Source organism: Xiphophorus hellerii, chromosome 3 (assembly GCF_003331165.1).
Source record: "Xiphophorus hellerii strain 12219 chromosome 3, Xiphophorus_hellerii-4.1, whole genome shotgun sequence".
In the NCBI taxonomy this organism is placed as follows: Eukaryota; Metazoa; Chordata; class Actinopteri; order Cyprinodontiformes; family Poeciliidae; genus Xiphophorus; species Xiphophorus hellerii.
Window position 1 is genome coordinate 33,263,766 of NC_045674.1, and position 21,794 is coordinate 33,285,559.

Consider the following 21,794-nt stretch of genomic DNA (forward strand, 5'->3'; position numbering starts at 1 on the left):
AACACGTCAAACCTTGAGGCGGATGGGCTACAGCAGCAGAAAACCACACCAGGTGCCACTCCTGTCAGCTAAGAACAGGAAACTGAGGCTACAATTCACACAGGCTCACCAAAATTGGACAAGTGAGGATTGGAAAAAAGTTGCCTGGTCTGATGAGTCTTGATTTTTGCTGTGACATTCAGATGGTAGGGTCAGAATTTGGCGTCAACAACATGAAAGCATGGATCCATCCTGCCTTGTATCAACGGTTCAGGCTGGTGGTGGTGCAATGGTGTGGGGGATATTTTCCTGGCACATTTTGGGTCCATTAGTACCAGATGAGCATCGTGTCAACACCACAGCCTACCTGACTATTGTTGCTGACCATTCAAATGGTCAGCAACAAGGTGTACACAAGGTGTACCTAATAAAGTGGCTGGTGAGTGTAGATACGCATGATTGGCAGCACTACAACACGCCTTCTGGCTCTGATTGGTTGTTTTTGTGCATTTTTGCAGACAGTAATAGTAGCTCTATGAGGAAGTGTAGGATCTCAGTCTTTTCACAGAGGAGATCTTTCTTTGCATAAATTATCTGTCTCATATTATGCTGTCACAAAATAGTAACAGTTTGAACAAATATCTAAAAAACATATTTTTGTAAAAGTTACATACTGCAGCTTTAGTGTTAAAGTTGTAAAATGCATAAGTGTTGGTGGAGAAAGTACTCAAAAAATGTACTTAAGTAAAAGTACAAATACACAGGCAAAAATGTACTCAAGTAAAAGTCAAAGTACCACATTAACATTTTACTTAAGTAAAAGTAAAAAAGTACTGGCTTTTAAAAATACTTAAGTATTAAAAGTAAAAGTACTTGCTGAATACATAACCTAATTGCTAATATCATTAAGTGTGCCGATAGTATTTAATTTGAATACATCATAAATGTGCCATTTTAATAAACAATGTCACAGATTAAACATGTTCTTATTGTGTTTATTCTCTGTAAGAGTTTAGACTTAGATATGTGATTCTATGCATCATAATTTCAGGGATGGAAACATCTTATTTCCTGTCCTAACGTAGCATGAACTTCATTAGTGACATTTATTTAGAAAGAAATCCAACTGAAAGGGGATGGAACGAAGGTGTGGGGGGGAAGACATGCAATCGAGGAGCCACGTAGCAGAGTTGTAGTCAAGACCACTGAACACGAGACCAAGACCAGCGCCCTGCGCTACATGACACAATAAAATGAAGTGCACCTATCAAAATTGGTTCTCAGATTCTGTGGATCTGAAAGATCCACATTTCCATAAAAACACCTAGATATAAATACTTAGAGCTGAAATATATTTAACCAGTATCAATTACAACTCATTTCATTCTGTTTTGCTTTCATCGCTGTGCTACAATCCGCAGAGGTTGCCTGCCATCCCTATAAAAATAACGCCCTGGGCGGTTGCCCATATTGCCCATGTCAGAAACCACAACTGTCTGCACCATTAAACCATGAAACATAGCAATTAACTGTAATTGCTATGTTACAATTACAGTTGTAATTGTAACATTACAACAACACTATGAACACTGTCCAACGGCGCAACAAGCAGAAGGACCACCATGACTGTTCTCATCCTCCCTCCCACTGCATGTTTGCCACCATGACAGGAGACAAAATCAATCAATGAGCATGCTCTGTGTTCATACGTTCAACTTTTACTTATTCGGCAATTAAATAAATGTGTGTGTGTGTGTGTATATATATATATATATGTATATATATATATATATATATATATATGTATATATATATATATACATATATATATATATATATATATATATATATATATATATATATATATATATATATATATATGTATATATATATATATATATATATAGCTATATATAGCTATTGCAGTGTATACAAGAACAAAGAACGGCTCTCAGTGAGGCTTCAGTCCCATCAACCTTAGTAAAGATCCGTCCAGAAGAATCGGATCGTTCCTGAATCCACACAATAATTCAGCGCATGAGTGACAACTTTTTTTCATCGCAGATGCAACATGTGTCTCAGTACAGCTAGCTTTGCTAGCGTCACGTCCACAGATCTTACCTTTCTTTAAGCTTTCCTTCCAAGTGACGCTAAAAGTTGGACAAAGTCCCACCGTCTGTGAAAGCGAAGCGCTGCTGGTTTTACATGTCGTCATATCTTATGATTTATGCAGCTATTATCGATTAGTTAGACATCTTCTCCCGCTCAGAGGAAACCACTGCGCATGTCTGGAGCTCCGCGTGCTAGTAAAGGGGGAGGCGATGGGTGACAACAGACACTAAGTCACGTTATTGCTTGGATTTTACGGCGCCACCTTAAAGTCCCTGAACTTCATATTTTAACGGACAAAAAGAGAGCAGTGCGACTTGGATGTAACGAGTAACGCGACACTTTTGTAGAAATGTAGTGAAGTAGAAAGTACAGATACTTACTGTAAAATGTAGTGGAGTAAAAGTAGAAAGTACCCATTATTAAATCTACTTAAGTAAAGTACAGATACATGAAAATTGTACTTAAGTACAGTAACGAAGTACTTGTACTTCGTTACTTCCCACCACTGATATCCACCATCCACCGATGTTTGTCGTGTTATCAGGCTACTGTGCAGTGAGTGCGACATTGAAAGTGAGTTGACTTTTTTTTCTACCAAATTCATTTTGTTACATCACGGCATTTCAAAAATGCACAGTGTAGCAGTTTTGGCGTTTTGGTCAGATTTTACCATATAACAAAGCAAAATAGTGCAATTTAAAATATTGAGTATCTTATTGAAAAGTGCTGAATAATATTGTAGTGGTATTTGATCATAAAATGCTTTTATTAATCAAAGTAATATAGATATTCCAGTGCACAACATGACTTGTTTTGCACTATGGAGTTAAAATGTCTGGAAATCTGCATAGAAGCACAGCTGGCAGATAAATACCTTTTGTCGTGACAGAAACCCTTGCTGGACAGAACACCTGCTCTGGCAACCGATTTGCCTGTTCTATTTTAACTATGGTCTGTGGTCCTTGGTTTTCACACTTTCATGCCTTGCTTTGTTTCAAGGTCATCTTCTGTGTTTGTGGTAGCAAATGATTCATCTGACATGCTGGATTCTTGCAGCATGTCAGATGAATGCTGAGCTCACTAAATGCATTGAAAGCAGATAATGGTGAACAGAGATACCATATAGGAGAAAAAAGTTAGGACAATTCCAAGGGCCCCTGACTGACATGGGGACCCCACAAATATTCTATAGAAATAGAATAAAAATGTTTTGGGACCCTTGGGACCCTGTCAATGATCAAATTAATATCATTTTTAAGGGTTTTTTTTTGGCTCTAGTAGCCTTTATTTGAAAATACTCAGACAGGAAAGTAGATAGAGAGGGAAGACATGCAGCAAAGTGAATCACATTTGCGACAGCCGCATCAAGGACTAAGGCCTCCTTATGCGGGTTGTGCTTAACCCCTGCACCACCACAACACCCCCAATAATATCATTTTTAAATTTCTTTTTAGCAGTAAAAATTAAATGTTACCTCTCCCAAAGCAAATATCCACATTTCAACTGAACAACCTTTGGATCTGCATGAAATGGTTTGTTTACTTGACAGTGATAGGGTTCAGCAGTCAGTTCAACCAGGAAATATCATAAAGTCATGTTTAAAAAAAAGAGAAAGACAGACACAAAGAAGACAGACAAAAGACCACAGTGTCAATTTGTAACCCAGTTTTTCTCCAGGAGAGATGGATAAACTGTTTGAGATTGTCAATCATTTAGCATTTTTAGCTTAGCTTAGCTTCTATTTAAGATACAGATATCTGCTGCCACTTTCCCTTTTGACCTGTCCAATCTACTTCTCCTAAGTGACATTAAAGCTGCAGTATGTAACTTTTATTTAAAAAAATAATGCTTTATGTATTTGTTAAAACTGTCACTATGTTATGACAGTATGGCTTGAGAGTTAATCTGTGAGAAAAAATTTAAATCCTCTGCCTTCTCCTTGTGCTTTTTTTTCTGTCTCAAAAAAGCAACCAGAGGCAGGAGGTGGGTCTTAACGCTGTCAATCACAATCTTGCATGGCGCCATTTAGGCCTGTCACGATAGCAAATTTTGCTGAACGATAAATTGTCTCAAAAATTATTGCGATAAACGATAATATTGTTTGAAGACCTTTTAACACTGACTTAATGGAAATGACGTAATAATGCAGGCAATTTCCTGCCAAAGATAGATACACTTTATTTTCAAAAGAACACTTAACACTTGAGCTGATAAACAAAATAAACAAAACAACCAAAAACAAAACTAAAATGGATTTTTAGTCTCCATTAACAAAAAACTCACTTGAAAAAAAAAACTAAACAACATAAAGCCAAAGTGGAAATAAATACTGCATTCAACCAAAAGAGTGCAGATTATGAAGTGTGTATATTATGTTGCCCTTCAGTAATAATTAGATTTAAATAGAGAAATGGGCACATTGACTACCTGATGCAATAATTCACACTACATGATTTTTTGCTCCTATTTTTCCCCTTATGACAATCTTAGACCTTTGGTCTTTCTAAGATTGTGTGGTGTGTTACGGTAGATCGTCGTTGTTGCTCCGATCTAAATCAGGGGTTTTCCCTGACTGGGAGCTTAACGCTGCCTGTTGAATGTGACAGGTAGCCAATCAGAAAGCGCGGATTCTCCTCCGCGCTTTCTGAGTGGAAATTACGTCGGGGAATCCCAAACAGCTGACACGGCGCAACCCGAAGTCCAGCAGACATCGGAGATGATATGTGGAAACAACATTAATGTTTATTCAACATGCAAAGAATATAGAAATGACAAGGGGAGGAGTTGGAGCGAAATTGCTACCGCAGTTGATAAACCCGGTAACTTTTCAGCTGTTCTTCGTTAACGTGACGTAAATAGGTTATAATGATTTTCATTCAGTCAGGACTTTACGCTGACACTAGCCACATGCATTGCAGGTAGATTGTAGTAAATCATTGATTAATGCCTGGTTTTAAAATTAGTTCACTGGACTTGTAGCCATTATTTTGTGCCCATTGTTGGACACCACACGGCAGGAACGAACCCGATCGAACCGTTATAGCTAGGCTAATGTGTGGTCTGTCAGGTTTTGAAAATGGGCCGACAATAGTGCGCTGGGCATTACACTAAGGAAATGAGGAAGGGAGGAGTCAGTGGAGAGCACCAGAGTTGAGCCTTTTTTTCATTCAGTGTCATTAACAGAAAGAGAAAAAGGCCGGGAGAGACGATAATGCCGATAATTAAAATGACTATGTACGATTGATTGATTTATCGTTTATCGCGACAGGCCTAGCGCCATTCCAACTGAAAATGAAAAAAAGGGTTCAACCTGGTACTAGCAAGGTGTACTTAATAAAGTGGCCAGTGAGTGTATCTGGAAGTCCAGCTGGGGACCTTTTTTTTCGTTGCTATGGTGGCACACAGAGGTGCAGCAGCTTCTCCAGATTCCAGGATTAAACCTGATTTTAATTTATATATGGCTGCTGTAATGCCAAATTCATGGCTGAAGTAAAGCTCAGCTGAGCTCATAGCCATCGGAGCAAGTTCAGTTCAGTAGTTTGTAGCACCGGTATCACACCACTAACTGCGCCACTGGACCAGTTCTAGGCTCTAAGGAGTGGGGAGCAAGAATAATAACACCAGAGACCGCTGCTTTAAGTGAAAAAGGCCGGCAATTTACTGAATGCAAAACATACATATAAAGTACAATACATGAAACCAAAAATACCCTGCAGATTCTTAATAATGAGGTAAATATAAATGGGGAGGAAAAGGGGGAAAAAAAGTATAGGGGAGACCGGGTATGGTTGTAACACTTTTTGCTCCAGCACCTTTAACTCACAGAATTTTTGAGCTAGAGTTTTCAAACTTTTATACAAAATACCCACATTTGTTTACTACAAATGGCACCAATTCAAACCTCTGCAAGAATATCACAGACCGCATGAGTTCATGTCAAATACATGGTGTTCCTTTGTTACAACCTACCCCACTACCGAGGTAGGTTGTAACACCTGCTGGGGTAAGTTGTAACAATTAGACAAAAGAAGCAAAAACAGAGGCCACACCATGTGATATGCTTCAAAAAGAGGTTTACTGAATTAAAAGAATAATACAAGAACAATGTCTCTCTCTCTGTGACTGACCATAACTCAAATATACTCCGTTTGTGTGTGTGTGCATGTGTGTAAATTATTCTACTAGAACAAACTTCCTTAACATGTATAATGTATGCTTAATGAACACTGAACAAACATGTAGGTCTAACAAAAACCAATGTCAATGTGTGTGTGTGTTTGTGTGCATGTCTATGTGTGTGTATCCTTAATCAGAGTCACAGTGGTGACAAATGAATGATGGTAGCCCAGGAGTGCAGGCTTGGTGGGCCCAGAGACTGCATAGGGCACATTTTACCCACACTTCCTGTGGCTTTGAGTTGCCAAATGGCTCCATACAGACAACACAAAAATATTCATCATCTGAGGTCTCAGAATCCTCAGCATTGGCTTTTAACATTTTCTTGGCAGGCTTTCTCTCCTTCCTCTTTTGCTTGCCTTTATTATTTGCAAAGAAACTCTTCCTTACATTGTTGCTTCCTCTTCTTTGTTCTTCTTCCATCAGTGCTTGTTTCACTGGTGTGTCAGTGAGTATTTCAGATTTCCTTTTCTTCCTGATCCTGCCAGTTGTTTTCCTTGGCCCTGCTTTTGGAAATGGCCGCATAGCCAAAGGATTGAATGCCTGACCAGGAGACACCCCCGAGGTGCTTGGCTCATCTGGAGCACAGGACATGGTCACATCATTAACTGCAGAGGAGCCAGAAGTAGTAGTCTCCAGGTGAGTTGGAGGAGAGGAGGCCGTCCCCAGGTGAGTTGGTGGAGACTGCGGCTGGAAAGCTCCAGATGTCAGTGATGTACCTGGGTCGGGACGGTCAGTGACTTGTGAGGGTGCATAGTCACACTCCTCAAAAATGTCAGGATTGAAGGGCCAAATACCTGTGGATTGGAAACCGGCTTGAATGTTTTTCGGTGTTCCAGCTGCAGGCAGAGCAGTCTTCACAATACTTGGAATATCATATATCGTCATCGTCTTGGCAGGATTCATCTTCATCCAGGCATCACTTGCGGCGTTCACCATTTTCTTAAATGGGCCGTAGACACTGCGATCCAGTGGCTGAAGTTTATGGCTACAGTGGGGGGGGGAAGGTAAGGTCTGCTGCCTGAGTCAAATAGTCAGCCAACACTTCCTCCTGCACCTTAGAGAAGACTTTGTTGCTGCTCTAATAACCTACACTGGGAAGATCACTGGACCCCTGTTCTATCAGCTTCTGCAGTGAATTGCAGTATCTGCTCAGTGTTACATGGCAGATCCCATGCGCCTTCGCAACTGATCTGACTGACTTGCTCTTCTTTGTGACCTCATCAGATGCCTTTTTTAAAACATCTGCAGACACACCTCTATCAGTCTTTCGTATCCACTGCCTAGGCATTCTGTAAAATTATTAAAATCAAAATGTTCTTAGTTGTATATAAGGGGATGGTTGTAACACTTTTTAAAGATGTGTTACAACCCATCCCAACCCTGTCAGCCATGTTTAGCTAGCTGTAGTAGCATAGCGGTTTGAAATTAGCATGGGAAAATGCATCACATTTTGCCTGAGAAATTACACTTTCATCTAATGTAAGTCATATGGTTTTATCTGCAACAGTATAAGTACTAAACAAAATATAGTCATGGTCAAAAAATTTACTTTCTTACCTCAAAATCAGATTTTTCTCCTTAGTATCTGCATGTGCCTGTTTCCAGCCTTGACAATCACAATATGGGATTGGGGAGGAAGCGGGTAAACACTGAAATGATCATGTGACTCCTATCTTATCCCTGTTTGGTGGAACTGGTGGTGTTACAACTCTCCCTATGTTATAACCATACCCGGTCTCCCCTATCACTCTTTCTTTTTGCTCTTTAATTCACCTAGGTTATTTTAATCAGACTAATTTGAGTTAATTAGACCGGTCTCTTTTTCCTACGTTGCACCTATTTTAAGATTTCTATTTTTCTCCTGAGTAAACTCATTTTCCTTTCTCTTACAGGTAGGGAAATACCTTCAAACACAATTAAATCAAAGTGGACCACAATTACTCAAATCACATTCAGAGACATAAACATATGAAAATCAAAGTATGGCACTTTAAATTCAAGTTCAGGTCCAAATGTAAGTCCAGGTACTCAGTTCAATGAAAAGTCTCAGTTTGATTCAGTCCAAAAAGATAATAATTCAATCGGTTCTCAGTTCTGTTCAGTTCGGTTCGAACTAGTTCCTGATATTCCTACTGCTCCGGCAGCGGATTACCACACGCGGGAGAGTCCCTCCCTGATGCAATGGAGAAGATGAATTGAAGGTCTAGGTCTGGCTCGCCATCTTGAATCCCCTCTGTGAATGTGCACGCCGCACATGGCAGACCAATCCTCGCTCCGACCGAACAAAAAACCTGACCTGTATAACAGACCACAAACACAATAAAACTCTTTTTAAATCCTCAAATTATACAAATAAATTCTTCTTCATAAACCCAATATATTAACCGGATAACAGTTTATAACAGTTTATGCATTTCTTCGTAACCAGCTACATTTTTAGCGTTAGCTCTCCGCCAAAAGAAAAAGTACAACACGATGAAAATGCAGAAAAATAAACACAAAACTCACCAAAACCGATGTAACTTAGTTCTCATAAAACCCCCGTCAGTTCCCGACCAGGTAAATTATGTTTTTTTTTTTTTTACTATAATATTAACTTTTCCTGTTAATTAATCACCGCTCTTTCCCTCCGATGGGCTCTTTGCACCTCAGCTTCCGCGTTTGGGGAAAAGCGGCTCAATCTTTTCCGATCTATTGAAAAAGGCTCTTTACACTGGGTGTTTGCAGGGCTTGTCCAAGGTAACAATTAATGATGTACATCGATCCGAAGCCCCGACAAGTAAGCTGGAGAAAGTTTTTAAGATGTTCGCCTTGTTATACACAGATATGAAGGTGAGTTTTACTTTCTTTAAACTTTGTGGCTAACATTAGCTTTAGCTTATGCTAGTAGGCAATATTCTCTGACATTTTTCTTGTAAAAATGTGCTATTTAAGTATCTAAACATTTTTCATCCATTCTAACGGACAATGTTTTTACCTTGTTTTCAAGTATATTACGTACATTTATTGTCGTTAGTGTCAGAGACCAAGTAAGGAGGGATTTTACGGTTCAGGCTTTTTGCTTCTGAAGCCTGAGGAACAACAAGCACATAGCTTAACAGTAGAGCAGCTCTGGTGTCAGAGTTCTAGTTCAGCTGACGGTTCAGGTTCAAAGTTGTTGCTTTTAGAAAAATATGGCCGTGTTCCTTCAGGTCTCCTTGTTACTTCGCTTTATTAGTTTTGCATGCTTCTTGTGAAGCAGGACGGTGTTTACAGCAGTGTGTACAGGCGGATCAGTTGCTCGGCTGTCTGGCTCTGGTCTGCTCTCTCGTTCCCATAAACTCTCTTTCAGGCTGAATACAGAAGTGATTCCATGGAAATAACACAGGAGGCTCCTTTACCTTCTGCTTTAGGCTGAAGAAGTTGATCCGGAGTGAAGTGAAGGCTGTAAACTTTGCTGTGTGGCGTTAGCCTTAACTGGTAGAGACGAATATTTACAAGCCACCGTCTTCTTAATTCAGGACCGCTTGGAAATCCATGAAAACTTAAAAGCCCATTATATTAGGAAGACAACAAAGTTCATAGTATTGTTTTATTTGCGACTGAAATACGACTTTGTCTTTTTTAGCTGGCAGGGTAACTCAAAGCGGAAAAAAGAGAGCCGCATTTGCGCATGCGGTTGTGACGTCAGCGCGGCAGGTGCAAAGAGCCCATTCCTCCTCTGCTCTCAGCGTCACCCAGGCGCCGCTTCTGTAACGCTGGTTCCTTAAAGGAACAGCGACGTTATTTTCTGTCTACAGACTTTTAACCAACTATTTATTCCTATTTATGTCAGATTTTAACATGGGTTACATGTTAGTTTATCACCAAGGTTCAACTCTGCACTTGGCAGACAGCAGCACCTGAGGACTGCTGACTGTCAAAAGGTGTGCTGCCTGTTTAACATCAACCTTGATTACCTTAAAAATAATCAAACCTGTTGCTTATTTTTAATCAGCAGGTTTGAGTTAATCTGCTGATCCAATTTTAGTGAGAATGAAATGACCCCATAGATGCATTTCATGCGCTTCGGCGTACAGACCAATGCGTTACATCTTTGAGACAAAAACTGAGAAAAAGTACTATTTATATTCGAGCAGGTTTTCACATACTTTTATTTTTATTTTCTTTATTTTATGTGTGTGTTAGTTTATTGTCTGAGGATAAATGCGGTTCAGTCTCATCGTTTACGTTTAAACAATAAAATATTAAAATCATGAAAACATCGGGTTTGATGCTTCTTGCTCTAAATAACTGAATGGAGTCAGATTTCAGTGGATTTAGGTGCGTTTTAGTAGTCTGATACTGATACAGAAAAAGTTTGCGTGGCTGCTGCACATTTTCACGCCAGAGAAAAAGTGTGCGTATTTTTACTCAAACTTTGACGCAAAGTAAATTTTTATACATGCCGACTTGTGCGTAAAATATGGCACCGCACATTTTTTGTGCGCACGCACGCTTTATGCATGAGGCCCCAGATGTGTAATGAGAGGCTCGAGAAATTTGACCAAATTTGGAAATCTTTCCTTAATCAACCCTCAACACAGGTTCAGGAAAAGACAGTTTCCAGTTATACTGGCTGATCTGGTTGTCATGAAATGCGGTAATTGGTGGTGGGGATGGATGCGTAGGACCCAGGTAGTGGTGTGAAAAAGGTTGATTTAATTAAAGCTCTTACAGATTAACAGAAAATCCAGGGAGCACAGGTGAACTAAGAAGCAAGAAACTCAACGCTGGTAGCTCTGGCAATATAAAAAATTGCAATGCCAGCAATGACAACTTGACACTTTTACAAGTGTAACCCGCAATTAGTTAGGGACTTTTATTTTTGCAGGCCCACTTGCTGTGTTGCCCCAAACTCTGCTAGCTTCTTTACAGCCCCGCCTCCAGCGCAGAATTTGAGCTTCCTCACCTGTTTCCATTGTGATTGTGGCTTGTTGCTGGCGTCTTCCACACAAACTAATCCAAATCTTTGAACCTACTGATTTGATTGCCTGGTGAGTCTGTTATTTGATAGCAGTACTGCTTTTACATGTGAAACTTCTGCTCATTGGAGCTTGTTTTGCCAGAATTGATGGTGTTGTTACTGTACATCACCTGGTTGAGTCACAGCTGATTGTGGCTAAGTACGCCCCACTCTCTTTGAGAAGGTAACTTGTTTGCTGATTTTGTGCGTTCTGGTACGTTTGTATTGATGCTTAAAAGAGTTTAAGAGTTTAAAGTGAAATTGATCAGAACAGAATGTAGCTACACTGAAGTTTGATATTGTGCAGTATATTTATTTATTTATGTAATCCCTCAGGTTATATATATATCACTCTTTTCTCCCACACTCCTTAAACATTTTCTTAAATACAATGCATTGTAGCTCTTTTCACCTTAAACAGTAGTAATCACGTTTTCTTAACTTGGTTAATGTTTTACACTCACATATTGTTATTTACTACCGCCAGTAAATGCATCAGTTTTACTTGGCTCTACCTTACTGGTCAGTCAAGGGCAAAATCAAGTTTAAGCAATTTGATTGGTTGTGATGGACTGGGGTGAGAACGGTACTGGAGGTGTACGTGCCGCTGCTACGCACAGTCAGTCGGCCGGCGGCCGTTCATGGACGAGGTTGGACCTGTGCCGCTGTGGACTATTATATATATTTTTTTATTGCTAACCTGTGGGAGCTACCAACTTTTCCTGAACGCTTTGCTTGGTTTTTCGAGCCACGGATCCGGACCACGCTCAACGTTTTGCTTGGATTTTGGAGCTGCAGATCCGAACCTCGCTCGTGAGCCGGAACGGACGGTGGGACCGAAGTTGGAGCGGTTTTATTGCCGTTCGTTTAAAACTGGTAATCCATGGTGGGGTGAGTAACCCATTCCTCGTGGTTGTTCTGGGAGCCGCCATCATTGGAACTGCTATTCCGAGGACGAATGCTAACAGAGTCTCCTCAGACCTGCAACGTTTGAAAAGCCAACGGACTGCTTTAATAACTCAAGAAACTGAATAGTGTGGTTGATGCCAACAGTATTTGTATTTCATACATTCAGCTTTATTGTTTTTGTTTATTGAATACCACTTATTTAAAGGGGTTGTTTTGAACAGTTCTGGTTCTGAGACAGCACAGTTGCACTAAGTGTGCTTAAAATCTTATTACTAATCTATTGGGGTTGTAATATTGAGTGTAGCACTTCCTGCGATTAATATCTAATGAATGGGTGGGATACCTTCTGTGCTATTGTTCCATGGTGCTGAAAGTTATCTGTGCTCTGTTAATGTGCATTGCCCTTGGTTTATTACTGACCAGTACGGTTTATTAAACTGGTACATATTCAACTTTACCATCTTCCTTCCTTATTTTAGTATAAGGTCACAGTCACACTGCATTTAGATCTTACTTATAGCTATCTTAGTCTTGCTCTTGTGCTCAGTTACGCACTCTATTCACTACATATATTGTTGCTAATTAATACATTATTTTCTCATTGTGAGGTAGTTGAGAGAGTGTAGGTCAGAGAATCTGGGCGCTGTTCATCGGGGAAAACTAGAACAGTGGTTACATTTAATTTATTTTTCCTTTCCTCACTCTGCTATAGTATTTGACAATTTATTTATTTTTATTCTTGATATTTTTGAAAGTGCAATTTTCAAATTTTAACTCTAAAGTTTAGATTAGCTTGAAATATGATTGATACTCTTTTTGTTTTGCTTTATTTAAAATATGTTTAATTTAACCTGATTATTGAAATGTTTGATCATGTCAAAATTATTAGAAATTTAATAATTGCATTTGCATTTAATATGCATAAACCAAATGCCTAAATTTAATATTTTCTTTGTATGGTTGTACATAATTGCTGTTTCTTGATAAAAACACTTAATTCTGTGAAAGAGGAGTACAGAGCCTTGTGCCAGAAGCCCATCAAAATGCTGTCTACATCGTTTTAAACTGTGTGATTGTGAGGGGGAATAAAAATAGCAACAGGCATTTTGTTCCATATAACACAGTAGGAGTGTAACAGGTAAACCTTCTATGGATGCAAACTAGACTAAAAACCCACCTGTTTAGGATTGTATTTGAAACGTAATCAATTACAAATTTATTGATGGAACTTGACTTAATCAAGTTCCATCAATAAATTTGTAATCAAGGAAACAGGACACAGGTGAGATCAATCAAGGAGTAGATAAGAGACACAGGAACTAAATTGACTAGAAAACAAACAAACCTAAATCCTTACACTGGTATTGTATACATTGTTTTGTGCTCTTTGCACAGCGAGGACTGCGTTTGTTCATTATTATGGGGTGTCTTTTTTGTTGTTTTTTTTTCTCAATAATTATTTTTTTTTATTATTTTCAGTAACTCTGGTATGTTTGTATATTTGTAATGAAAATCATTCAATAAATATATTAAACATTAAATATACTTTAATGTTGCAATGTTATGTTGTTTGCCACACAATACTGTAACATGTAACTTGTCTATTTCAATGTCCTCCTTTGTTACTAATGTTTGTGAAAAACAAACATTTTTGTTTTTCACAAAACAAAAATGTTTTGTGAAAAACATTTCACAAAAACAAAACAAAAATATTCAGCAAAATATTTTTGCTGAATATTTTTGCTGAATGTGCAAAAATAGCTGAATGTGCTATTTTTGCACATTCAGCTGTGTCTGTTTCCAGAACTTTCCTCTCTTCCTTCTCTGCGCCAGTCTCATTTCAGTTTCATCTTTTAAACACCATTGACTGAGAGCAAAAGCCATGTTATGTCAAGAGAAAGAAAGGAAAGCCAGTGCTATGACTGCAAACTGGCACGTTAAAAAAGAGTTACTGATTAGCAGATATAATTCAAATGTAACTGAGTAAAATATTTTACTCAAAATGTACTCAAGTAAAAGTTCAGGTTTTGTAAGCTACTTAAAAGGTACAAAGTACAGATAAGTTATTCTTAATTACAGTGAAGCGTGTAAATGTTACTTTCCGCCACTGACGGTCCTACTTAATACTGAGAATAAGCAGAAAGCTGAATTATTATTGCATAGCTGTTTTACTGTGCACACTAACACTGGCAGCCCTCTGGGTCATGCAATAATATTAACAAAAAAGACAGTAACATTGCTTGTTAATGTTTTTGTGTTTTGTTCCTTCAGGATCTCCATACAGAGATAAGATCACTATTGCCATTCTGCAACTTCAGGAAGAAGGGAAACTGCACATGATGAAAGAGAAATGGTGGCGAGGAAATGGTTGTCCAGAGGAGGAGAGTAAGGAGGCCAGCGCCCTTGGTGTCCAGAACATCGGTGGGATCTTCATTGTCCTGGCAGCTGGACTTGTTCTCTCTGTGTTTGTGGCTGTTGGAGAGTTCCTGTACAAGTCCAAACAGAATGCACAGCTGGAAAAGGTAAAGAATTCATGTGATATTTTCTCTGAAGAATTTAAACCAATGAAAGCAGAATTTCTTACAGTAACCACATATGCCATGTATGGCAGCCTTGAGGCAAATACAAGCTATTAAGAATCAACCTGTAGTAATTATGCTTTTATTAGAAGTATAGCATTTGAATAGGGTTATTGATTTGAGAATAGATGGAACTTCACACAGTAATAAGAGTGCAATATCATAACCCATAAGATAAGAATTGGTGTCTTTGCATTTATTCACTTAGGCCCAATGGCGACAACGAGATAAGAAACGTGAGGAATTCTGCTGTCACCATGGACCCAAGCTAGACTTTAACCACCATCTCAAATGACCACAAGGGAACTTCAGAAATGATTTGCCTTTATTTGAGTCTAATATCTAAAACATCTCTTTTTGTTGTTGGTTCATTCATTTGTTTTAACATTAAAAATTTTCTTTACAATTGCGAAGGAATGGGATTGCTAAAGCAGTTTAATAAAATATTTGAAGTACTTGGACTTAAACACAATCGGATGAAATCCACATCTGTTCAAGGCTTGTTCCACTGCATGGCATGTCTTCAACAGCCACATCCAAAACTTCTCACTCTGAGCTGCTTCTGTTCTGTAACCAATCTGACTTCATGTCTTTTGCTTTAAAGATGATGGATGCAGTGACAGAAGACTGTGATATTTAACTTTCCACTGAGCTGTCTGCCAGTCATTAGTTGCTAATACAATGGCCTGCAAGTTCAGAAAAAGATGCTTGGAACAAAACCTGAGATGTCGAAATATTAAATAATGATTTAACATACTGCATGAAAAATAATAATATTTGAGTATCAGTCCCACAGTCATCCATAGATTCTGAGGACAGTCTTCACAATTTCTTTATCTTAAGTATTCCACTTCAACCTAATGCTAATATTTCAGTTAGAAAGGAAGTCAAAATATTGATTTACAACCTACTTCATTCAGATATGAGTTGATGCTGCAGCCTTTTTTATTAAGCATGCAGAGGGAGTACTTGAAGATGAATTTCTAATTTAAAAAAATACTTACCTTTTTTCTGACAATAGCTGCAAGCATTGAAAATTAGTTTAAAACAACACAGGGAATTATGAAAACTCTACATTCACAATCAACACCTGCAGTGAACTTGATGTTCTCACTGCTAAGTCTTCTGTCCTAATTGTGACATGAAGTGTGTTGTGCCTTCGTGGCTCAGTCCTGCTATATTTTTTCTGGAAGCCATGTTTCTTGAGGTTTTATAATAATGGACCAAAAGTTTCTCTAGATAGAAAGTGCTATTTCACTGCATAAGGAGAATTCTCGCCTCGTCATTGTAACAAGTCTGGCTTTTTCTGTTTGGGGGATTTTTGAGAAAAGTATCAGTGACATGTTTTTCTTTACTTTATTTTGGCAATAAGTGACCATATTCCCTTCTGATTTATTCACAGTAAAAAGTTATTTTTGTTAAGAAAACACTGTTTTCTAAATGCAGCAATAAGTAAATTCACTGTCATTCATATGAGCAAGTGCTTCCCAGGGGTGTTTTTTTTCCCCAGGAAAGTGCAATGTACCAATTTTTATTTCTGCTTTGAAAAATAAACAAATTATTTACTAATTTTATATTTTGGTTTTATGTCTAACATATGGATATAATTGCCCTTTAAAGCAAAAAAAAATTCCATTTAGGTTCTCCTCAAACTAGAATGGTAATAGAAATATTTTAATGGGATGTTTCTTTAATCCCTACTTGTCGTTCTGAAAATTATACAAAGCCAAGAAATGCTTTTCTTTCAATTTTGCACATTTATATATTTTTAAGCTGTTTTATACAATAACAAACTTTTGTGAAATAAAAATAAAAAATATATTATTTCAAGTCAATTACATTTATTTCCACAAGCACAAATGCATTAACATCTATCATAGGCATTTAATAAGTTAAAATCAGCAAAGAAAGAAAAATACAAGGTAACCATTTTTGATTTATTTTTAATTTCTATTAAAAATATTGTGTTTCACAATATTTATTCTGATAAATATTGTGAAACTAAATAGGGACACGATTTTTACAGGAGATTGTTCCTGCCAACAGGAACTACTAAAAATAAAAGTTTAAGATTTTAGGACTTTGTTAAAGCTGCAGTATGTAACTTTTATAAGAAATATGTTTTTGGTTCAATTCAAGTCAAAAGTTTCCTTTTGATCCCAAAGGGAAATCAAATGTTGTTTAACTCAGATTCTTCAAAAAGTTATTGTAGACCAGGAGTCTCAAACTCCAGTCCTGGAGGGATGCTGTCCTACAGTTTTTAGATGTGCCACAGGTACAAAACACTGGAATGAAATGGTTTAATGACCTCCTCCTTGTGTAGATCAGTTCTCCAGAGCCTTAATGACCTAATTATTCTACTCAGGTGTGGTGCAGCAGAGGCACATCTAAAAGTTGCAGGACTGCGGCCCTCGAGGACTGGAGTTTGAGACCCCTGTTGTAGACAGTGATGACTGTTGGCAGGAACAATTTCCTGTAGCAGTCTGCATTACAGTGAGTCTGAAGTGGCCTCTGACTGAAGATGCTCTGTTTTCCCAAGACAGTCTAATGAAGAGGATGGTCAAGGTTGCCCATAATTTTTTTGGTTTTATGAAGAATTCTTTTTCTCAAAACCAGACTTCTTCATCAGGTTGTTGAGCCTTTTTATGTCCCTGGTTCTGATGCTGCTGCCCCAACAGATGACAGCAGAAGAGATGACGCTCTCAACAGGCTTATAGATCTGCAACATCTTGCTACAGACCATGAAGGATCTTAGCTTCCTGAAGAAGTACACATTGTTAAAATTGTCACTATATCATGACAGTACACCATAAGACAATTGGTCTTCTTTCTCCCTGTGTTCCTAATGCTATATGCAGAACCGTCCAATCAAGGCCAGGAGCAAAGTCTTAGTGAAGTCAGTTACAGTTGTGTATGCACTGCTCAATGTGCTAATGGTGGAGAAAAAACTTACTGTTACAGGAAAACTGTTTATTCACCATCATCAGAGGCCATGCTAACTATCCTGTGCAGGCTCTAGTGTGGGAAACTGGCAGGGAGCCAGGGGCAGGGTGTGAGAAGTGAATACACAAGAGTGTTTGAAAGGGCTAAGACCCTCCTCCTGACTCTGATTGGTTGTTTTTGACTGAGCGGTGTATTTCTACAGATGGCAGTAGGACCACAGGGAGAAGGCAGAGGACCTTGATTTGTTCCCAGATGATCTATCTCATATTATGCTGTCACAATATGGTGTAAAGAAATTTACTGTTTCTAAAAGTTACATGTTGATTATAAAAGTTACGTAATGCAGCTTTAAGGACCACACAAACGCTTCTCAAAAATATCCCTATGGTTTGTGTTGCTGAGTTCTTGGTCCAATCTTTTACCTGGTTTAAGAAAGTTTTTTGTTTTTTTTTCTTATTATTAACCTATCAAGAGCATTTACTGATAATATTAAGACTTCCATTGAAAATATTTGTTAAAATGCATGAGGCCACTTAGCAAATGAAAATCAATTCAGGTCTATAACTTGAACCGGCATAAATAAGCAAAGTAATGTCTGTGTTTGTCATTTTCCTTAAACTAATAAAGTCTCAGGGGAAAAGAGAAATATAAGTCTGTTTTAGTGGAGGTTTATAAACCCTGTACTGAAGGGTTTATGGGACTCTTGATACTCCATCAACAGTCTCAACAGAAACATTGTAATCTGATGGATTTCAGTTTTGGCTTGTGTTCATGCTTAACTTACTTGTGTTTGTGGAATCATAGAAGTTGGTGTTGTAAATTACCTTCACATTTAGATTGCCATAGCAGTCAATCGATGTTTTGTGAAGTTCTGGTTAAGTAAAAAATGTCTGAATTATTATATATGTCTCAGCTAAGGTAAAATGATAATGCATTAAGACCCTATCTTAAAAAAAGAAAAGAGATATTGCTTGAAAGGTTTTTCTATTTACTGTTGAGCAGTGTGGCAGGCCCTTGTGTTAGTAACTATGTCCCAGATCTAAATGCACACGATTTTGAATTTATGGATGTCAGTGGTCTTTTTAATGCTTCTTATAATTTTCTCAGCCAAGTTGTGACTTGAATTTCATAAGGCGCTTTTCCACTAGCCCCCCTCTAACCGGGACGTCTAGGTTCGCCTCGGTCAGATTCGTTCTGAGTAAATCCGGCGCAGCTCAGCCCGACTGTTTTCAGATTTTAGTACCTACTTTAGGGGTAGTTCCTGCAGGATCGATTGAGGTATGGCATCAAAACTATTTGACTGACAGATGACCGTATTCATTGATTATGTCACTGTAAACTGCAAAACAACCTTTAGTGCTTAGAATCTAACTTTAGCTGTGGGCCGCTGACATGCCGTCTGCTATCAGAGAGCTGTATGGAGAAGTTTAATTGTGAAAATCATCAGGAGCAGCAGCAGGAACACATGCGGTAACTTCTGCAGCAGAATGACTGTGAATTATCTGCGCTGCTAGCAGCTCTTTTCTATGAAATACGGTCAGTATTTCAGTATTAAAGCAGAGAGAGACGGTGCAGCTGTGGTCAGCTTTCTGACAGAGCCTCTGTTTTGCATCCACAGTGTGAAACACCGGAACTACGTAATATTGTGATGTGAATTTTATTTTTTATTTAGTTTAAAAAATAATAGTAAAGTTTATGACTGGCTATTGGTTTCCATAGATTGAATTGCCTAAATACTAAAGGTTGTAATTATATTTACATTCATAGCGAAATAATCAGCTGATCTGGGCCTTCATCATTATGTTTGGACCAGCAATGAATTTCTGACAAAATTAAATATCTGGGCTTATTTTAATGCATCGGAACCAGAACCTGGAGGTTCTCCATTTCTGAGTGTCGCTGCAAACATCAGCAGAGAGTTGAACACAACCGAGGAACAGACTGGATAATGGGAAAGCTCACAACCTGGGTTAGAACTGAACCGCTCATTAGTCTGTTAGTGCTTGAATTGATAGTGGAAAAACGCCTTTACATTCACGGTACTTTTTTCTCATTTCAGCTGATCTTTTCCTCCTACCCTTTATACAGGTACATCATAAAAAGTGAAATATTTTTGTCACCCATTTTAGAAGGGGAAACTCATACATTAAATATATCTATTACACAGAGTGAAATATTTCAAGCCCTTTGTAATTTCCTAAATAATGAAGCCATAAGCTTGACGCTCTCCGTCTTTCCCATTCGGTCCACTTGATGACGAAAATGACAACCAAAAAAAAAAAGGAACTGGATCCTCTTAATATAGTTGAATGGTTTACTTCAGAAATAAACAAAAAACGGTACAAAGGTTACCTTTCCACGAAAAATAAAGAGAAACAAGAAAATTTAAAAGGAAAGAGAGTGAGGTCAAAAAACTGTGTGGCTCCACTCCAACTGCCCAACTGACTCTGGCTAGCCACACCCTAAAATCCTTAATTCCAATTAGATATGCAAATTTTCAAGACTTAAGTGTAGTCAAATATAGTAAATTACTATGCAATAGATTTAACTAGTTATCATTTTTATCCAAATAAACAAATTATAATAAGAAATATGAACATAACTTATCCTAAAGTCTGAATGAACAAAAACTGAATTTAGGCTTCTACATTACCGGCCCCTAATTGTTATCAATATTCTTGAAACAATTACAAAAATAAGAGTTTAAACATGAACAAGAAAAGCCTAAATTACAATACATCTGCTGAGAAAATCAAGTCCATTGTCTGTCACCTCATGTTTGAGGCCTTGACCTCAGATGCTTTATTGGTCATCCCTGCAGAAGACACAGCTTTGTTATAGGGCGACAAAGCTCGTTAGTCTTAGTCTTTACTTTCACCTGCCGAACAAAGCCATTTCTGTCTGGAAAAGTCTCCACAATTCTTCCAAGTGGCCATGAGTTTCTGGGAGAGGTGTCATCTACGATCAGAACAACGTCTCCAACACAGAAGTTTCTTTTAGGTGAAGACCACAGCTGACGTTCTTGGAACTGGGAGAGATATTCCCTGCACCAGCGTTTCCAGAATATATCTGCGAGGTATTGCACCTGTCTCCAACGGCGATTTGTGTACTGATCGTCCTTCTGAAAGACTCCTGGTGGTAACTCAGGTTTTACCTTTAGAAACAACAGATGATTAGGGGTTAGTGCCTCAAGGTCGTGAAAGTCTGATGAAGCCTTTGTAATGGGCCTGCTGTTTATAATTGCTTCTGCTTCACAAAGCAAGGTGTGTAGACCCTCTTCATCCAAAAGCTGCTCCTTGACTGTGATGTTCAGGATTTTCCTCACTGAACGGATTAGACGCTCCCAGCTTCCTCCGTGGTGTGAACCTGTTGGCGGATTGAAATGCCACTGAACACCATCCTGTTGCAAATGATTTTCAATCTTGCTTGTGTTCCATGCCTTAATTGCTTTTCTCATCTCAGCGTCAGCTGACTTGAAGTTGGTTCCATTATCTGAATACATCTCTCTCACCTGACCTCTTCTGGCAACAAATCTTCTGACTGCATTCAGACATGCATCAGTGTCAAGTGAGGAGGCAATCTCGAGATGCACAGCTCTTATTGCAAGACAGGTGAAGATAACACCATATCTCTTTACTTGACTTCTACCCCTTTTTACTAGAAGAGGGCCGAAATAATCAACGCCAACTCTGGTAAATGGAGGATCATCCGGCAGGATCCTACAGGTAGGTAGATCTGCCATAAGTTGTTTGCCAGCGGTTCCATGTAGTCTTTTGCAGATTATGCATTTGGATAGAAATCTTCTGATGGCTCCGCTGGCTCCTGGGATCCAGAATCTTTGTCGCAGCTGAGCCAACATGTGATTCCTTCCCGCATGAGCTGTAGTGTCGTGAATGTGTCTCAGCACAAGCTCTGTGACATGTGACGCCTTTGGCAGGATGACTTGCTGTCTGGAGTTGTAAGTCATTGCTGTATGGTGCAACCTTCCACCAACTCTCATAACTCCCTCTTCTAGCATTGGATTTAGCTTAAAAAGTGAGCTACTTTTCTTTACCCTCTGATGTTCTTGCAGCATAGCGAAATCTTCTTTGAAACTTTGCCTTTGACAG

At 38.6% G+C, this 21,794-nt stretch overlaps 1 protein-coding gene across 5 annotated transcripts in view; it reads left to right on the top strand.

The window, feature by feature from the left end:
* grik2 (glutamate receptor, ionotropic, kainate 2) overlaps positions 1-21,794 on the top strand; it is a 445,844-nt gene that overhangs the window by 388,028 nt on the left and 36,022 nt on the right. For 3 of the 5 annotated variants that reach the window (XM_032558115.1, XM_032558116.1, XM_032558117.1), the window contains 2 exons: positions 14,435-14,685; positions 14,951-14,978. In XM_032558115.1, the coding sequence (XP_032414006.1) occupies positions 14,435-14,685; positions 14,951-14,978 (279 nt within the window). Of the gene's footprint in view, positions 1-14,434; positions 14,686-14,950; positions 16,317-21,794 lie in introns of those variants that run through there. The other 2 variants (XM_032558119.1, XM_032558118.1) reach the window with 2 other exon arrangements.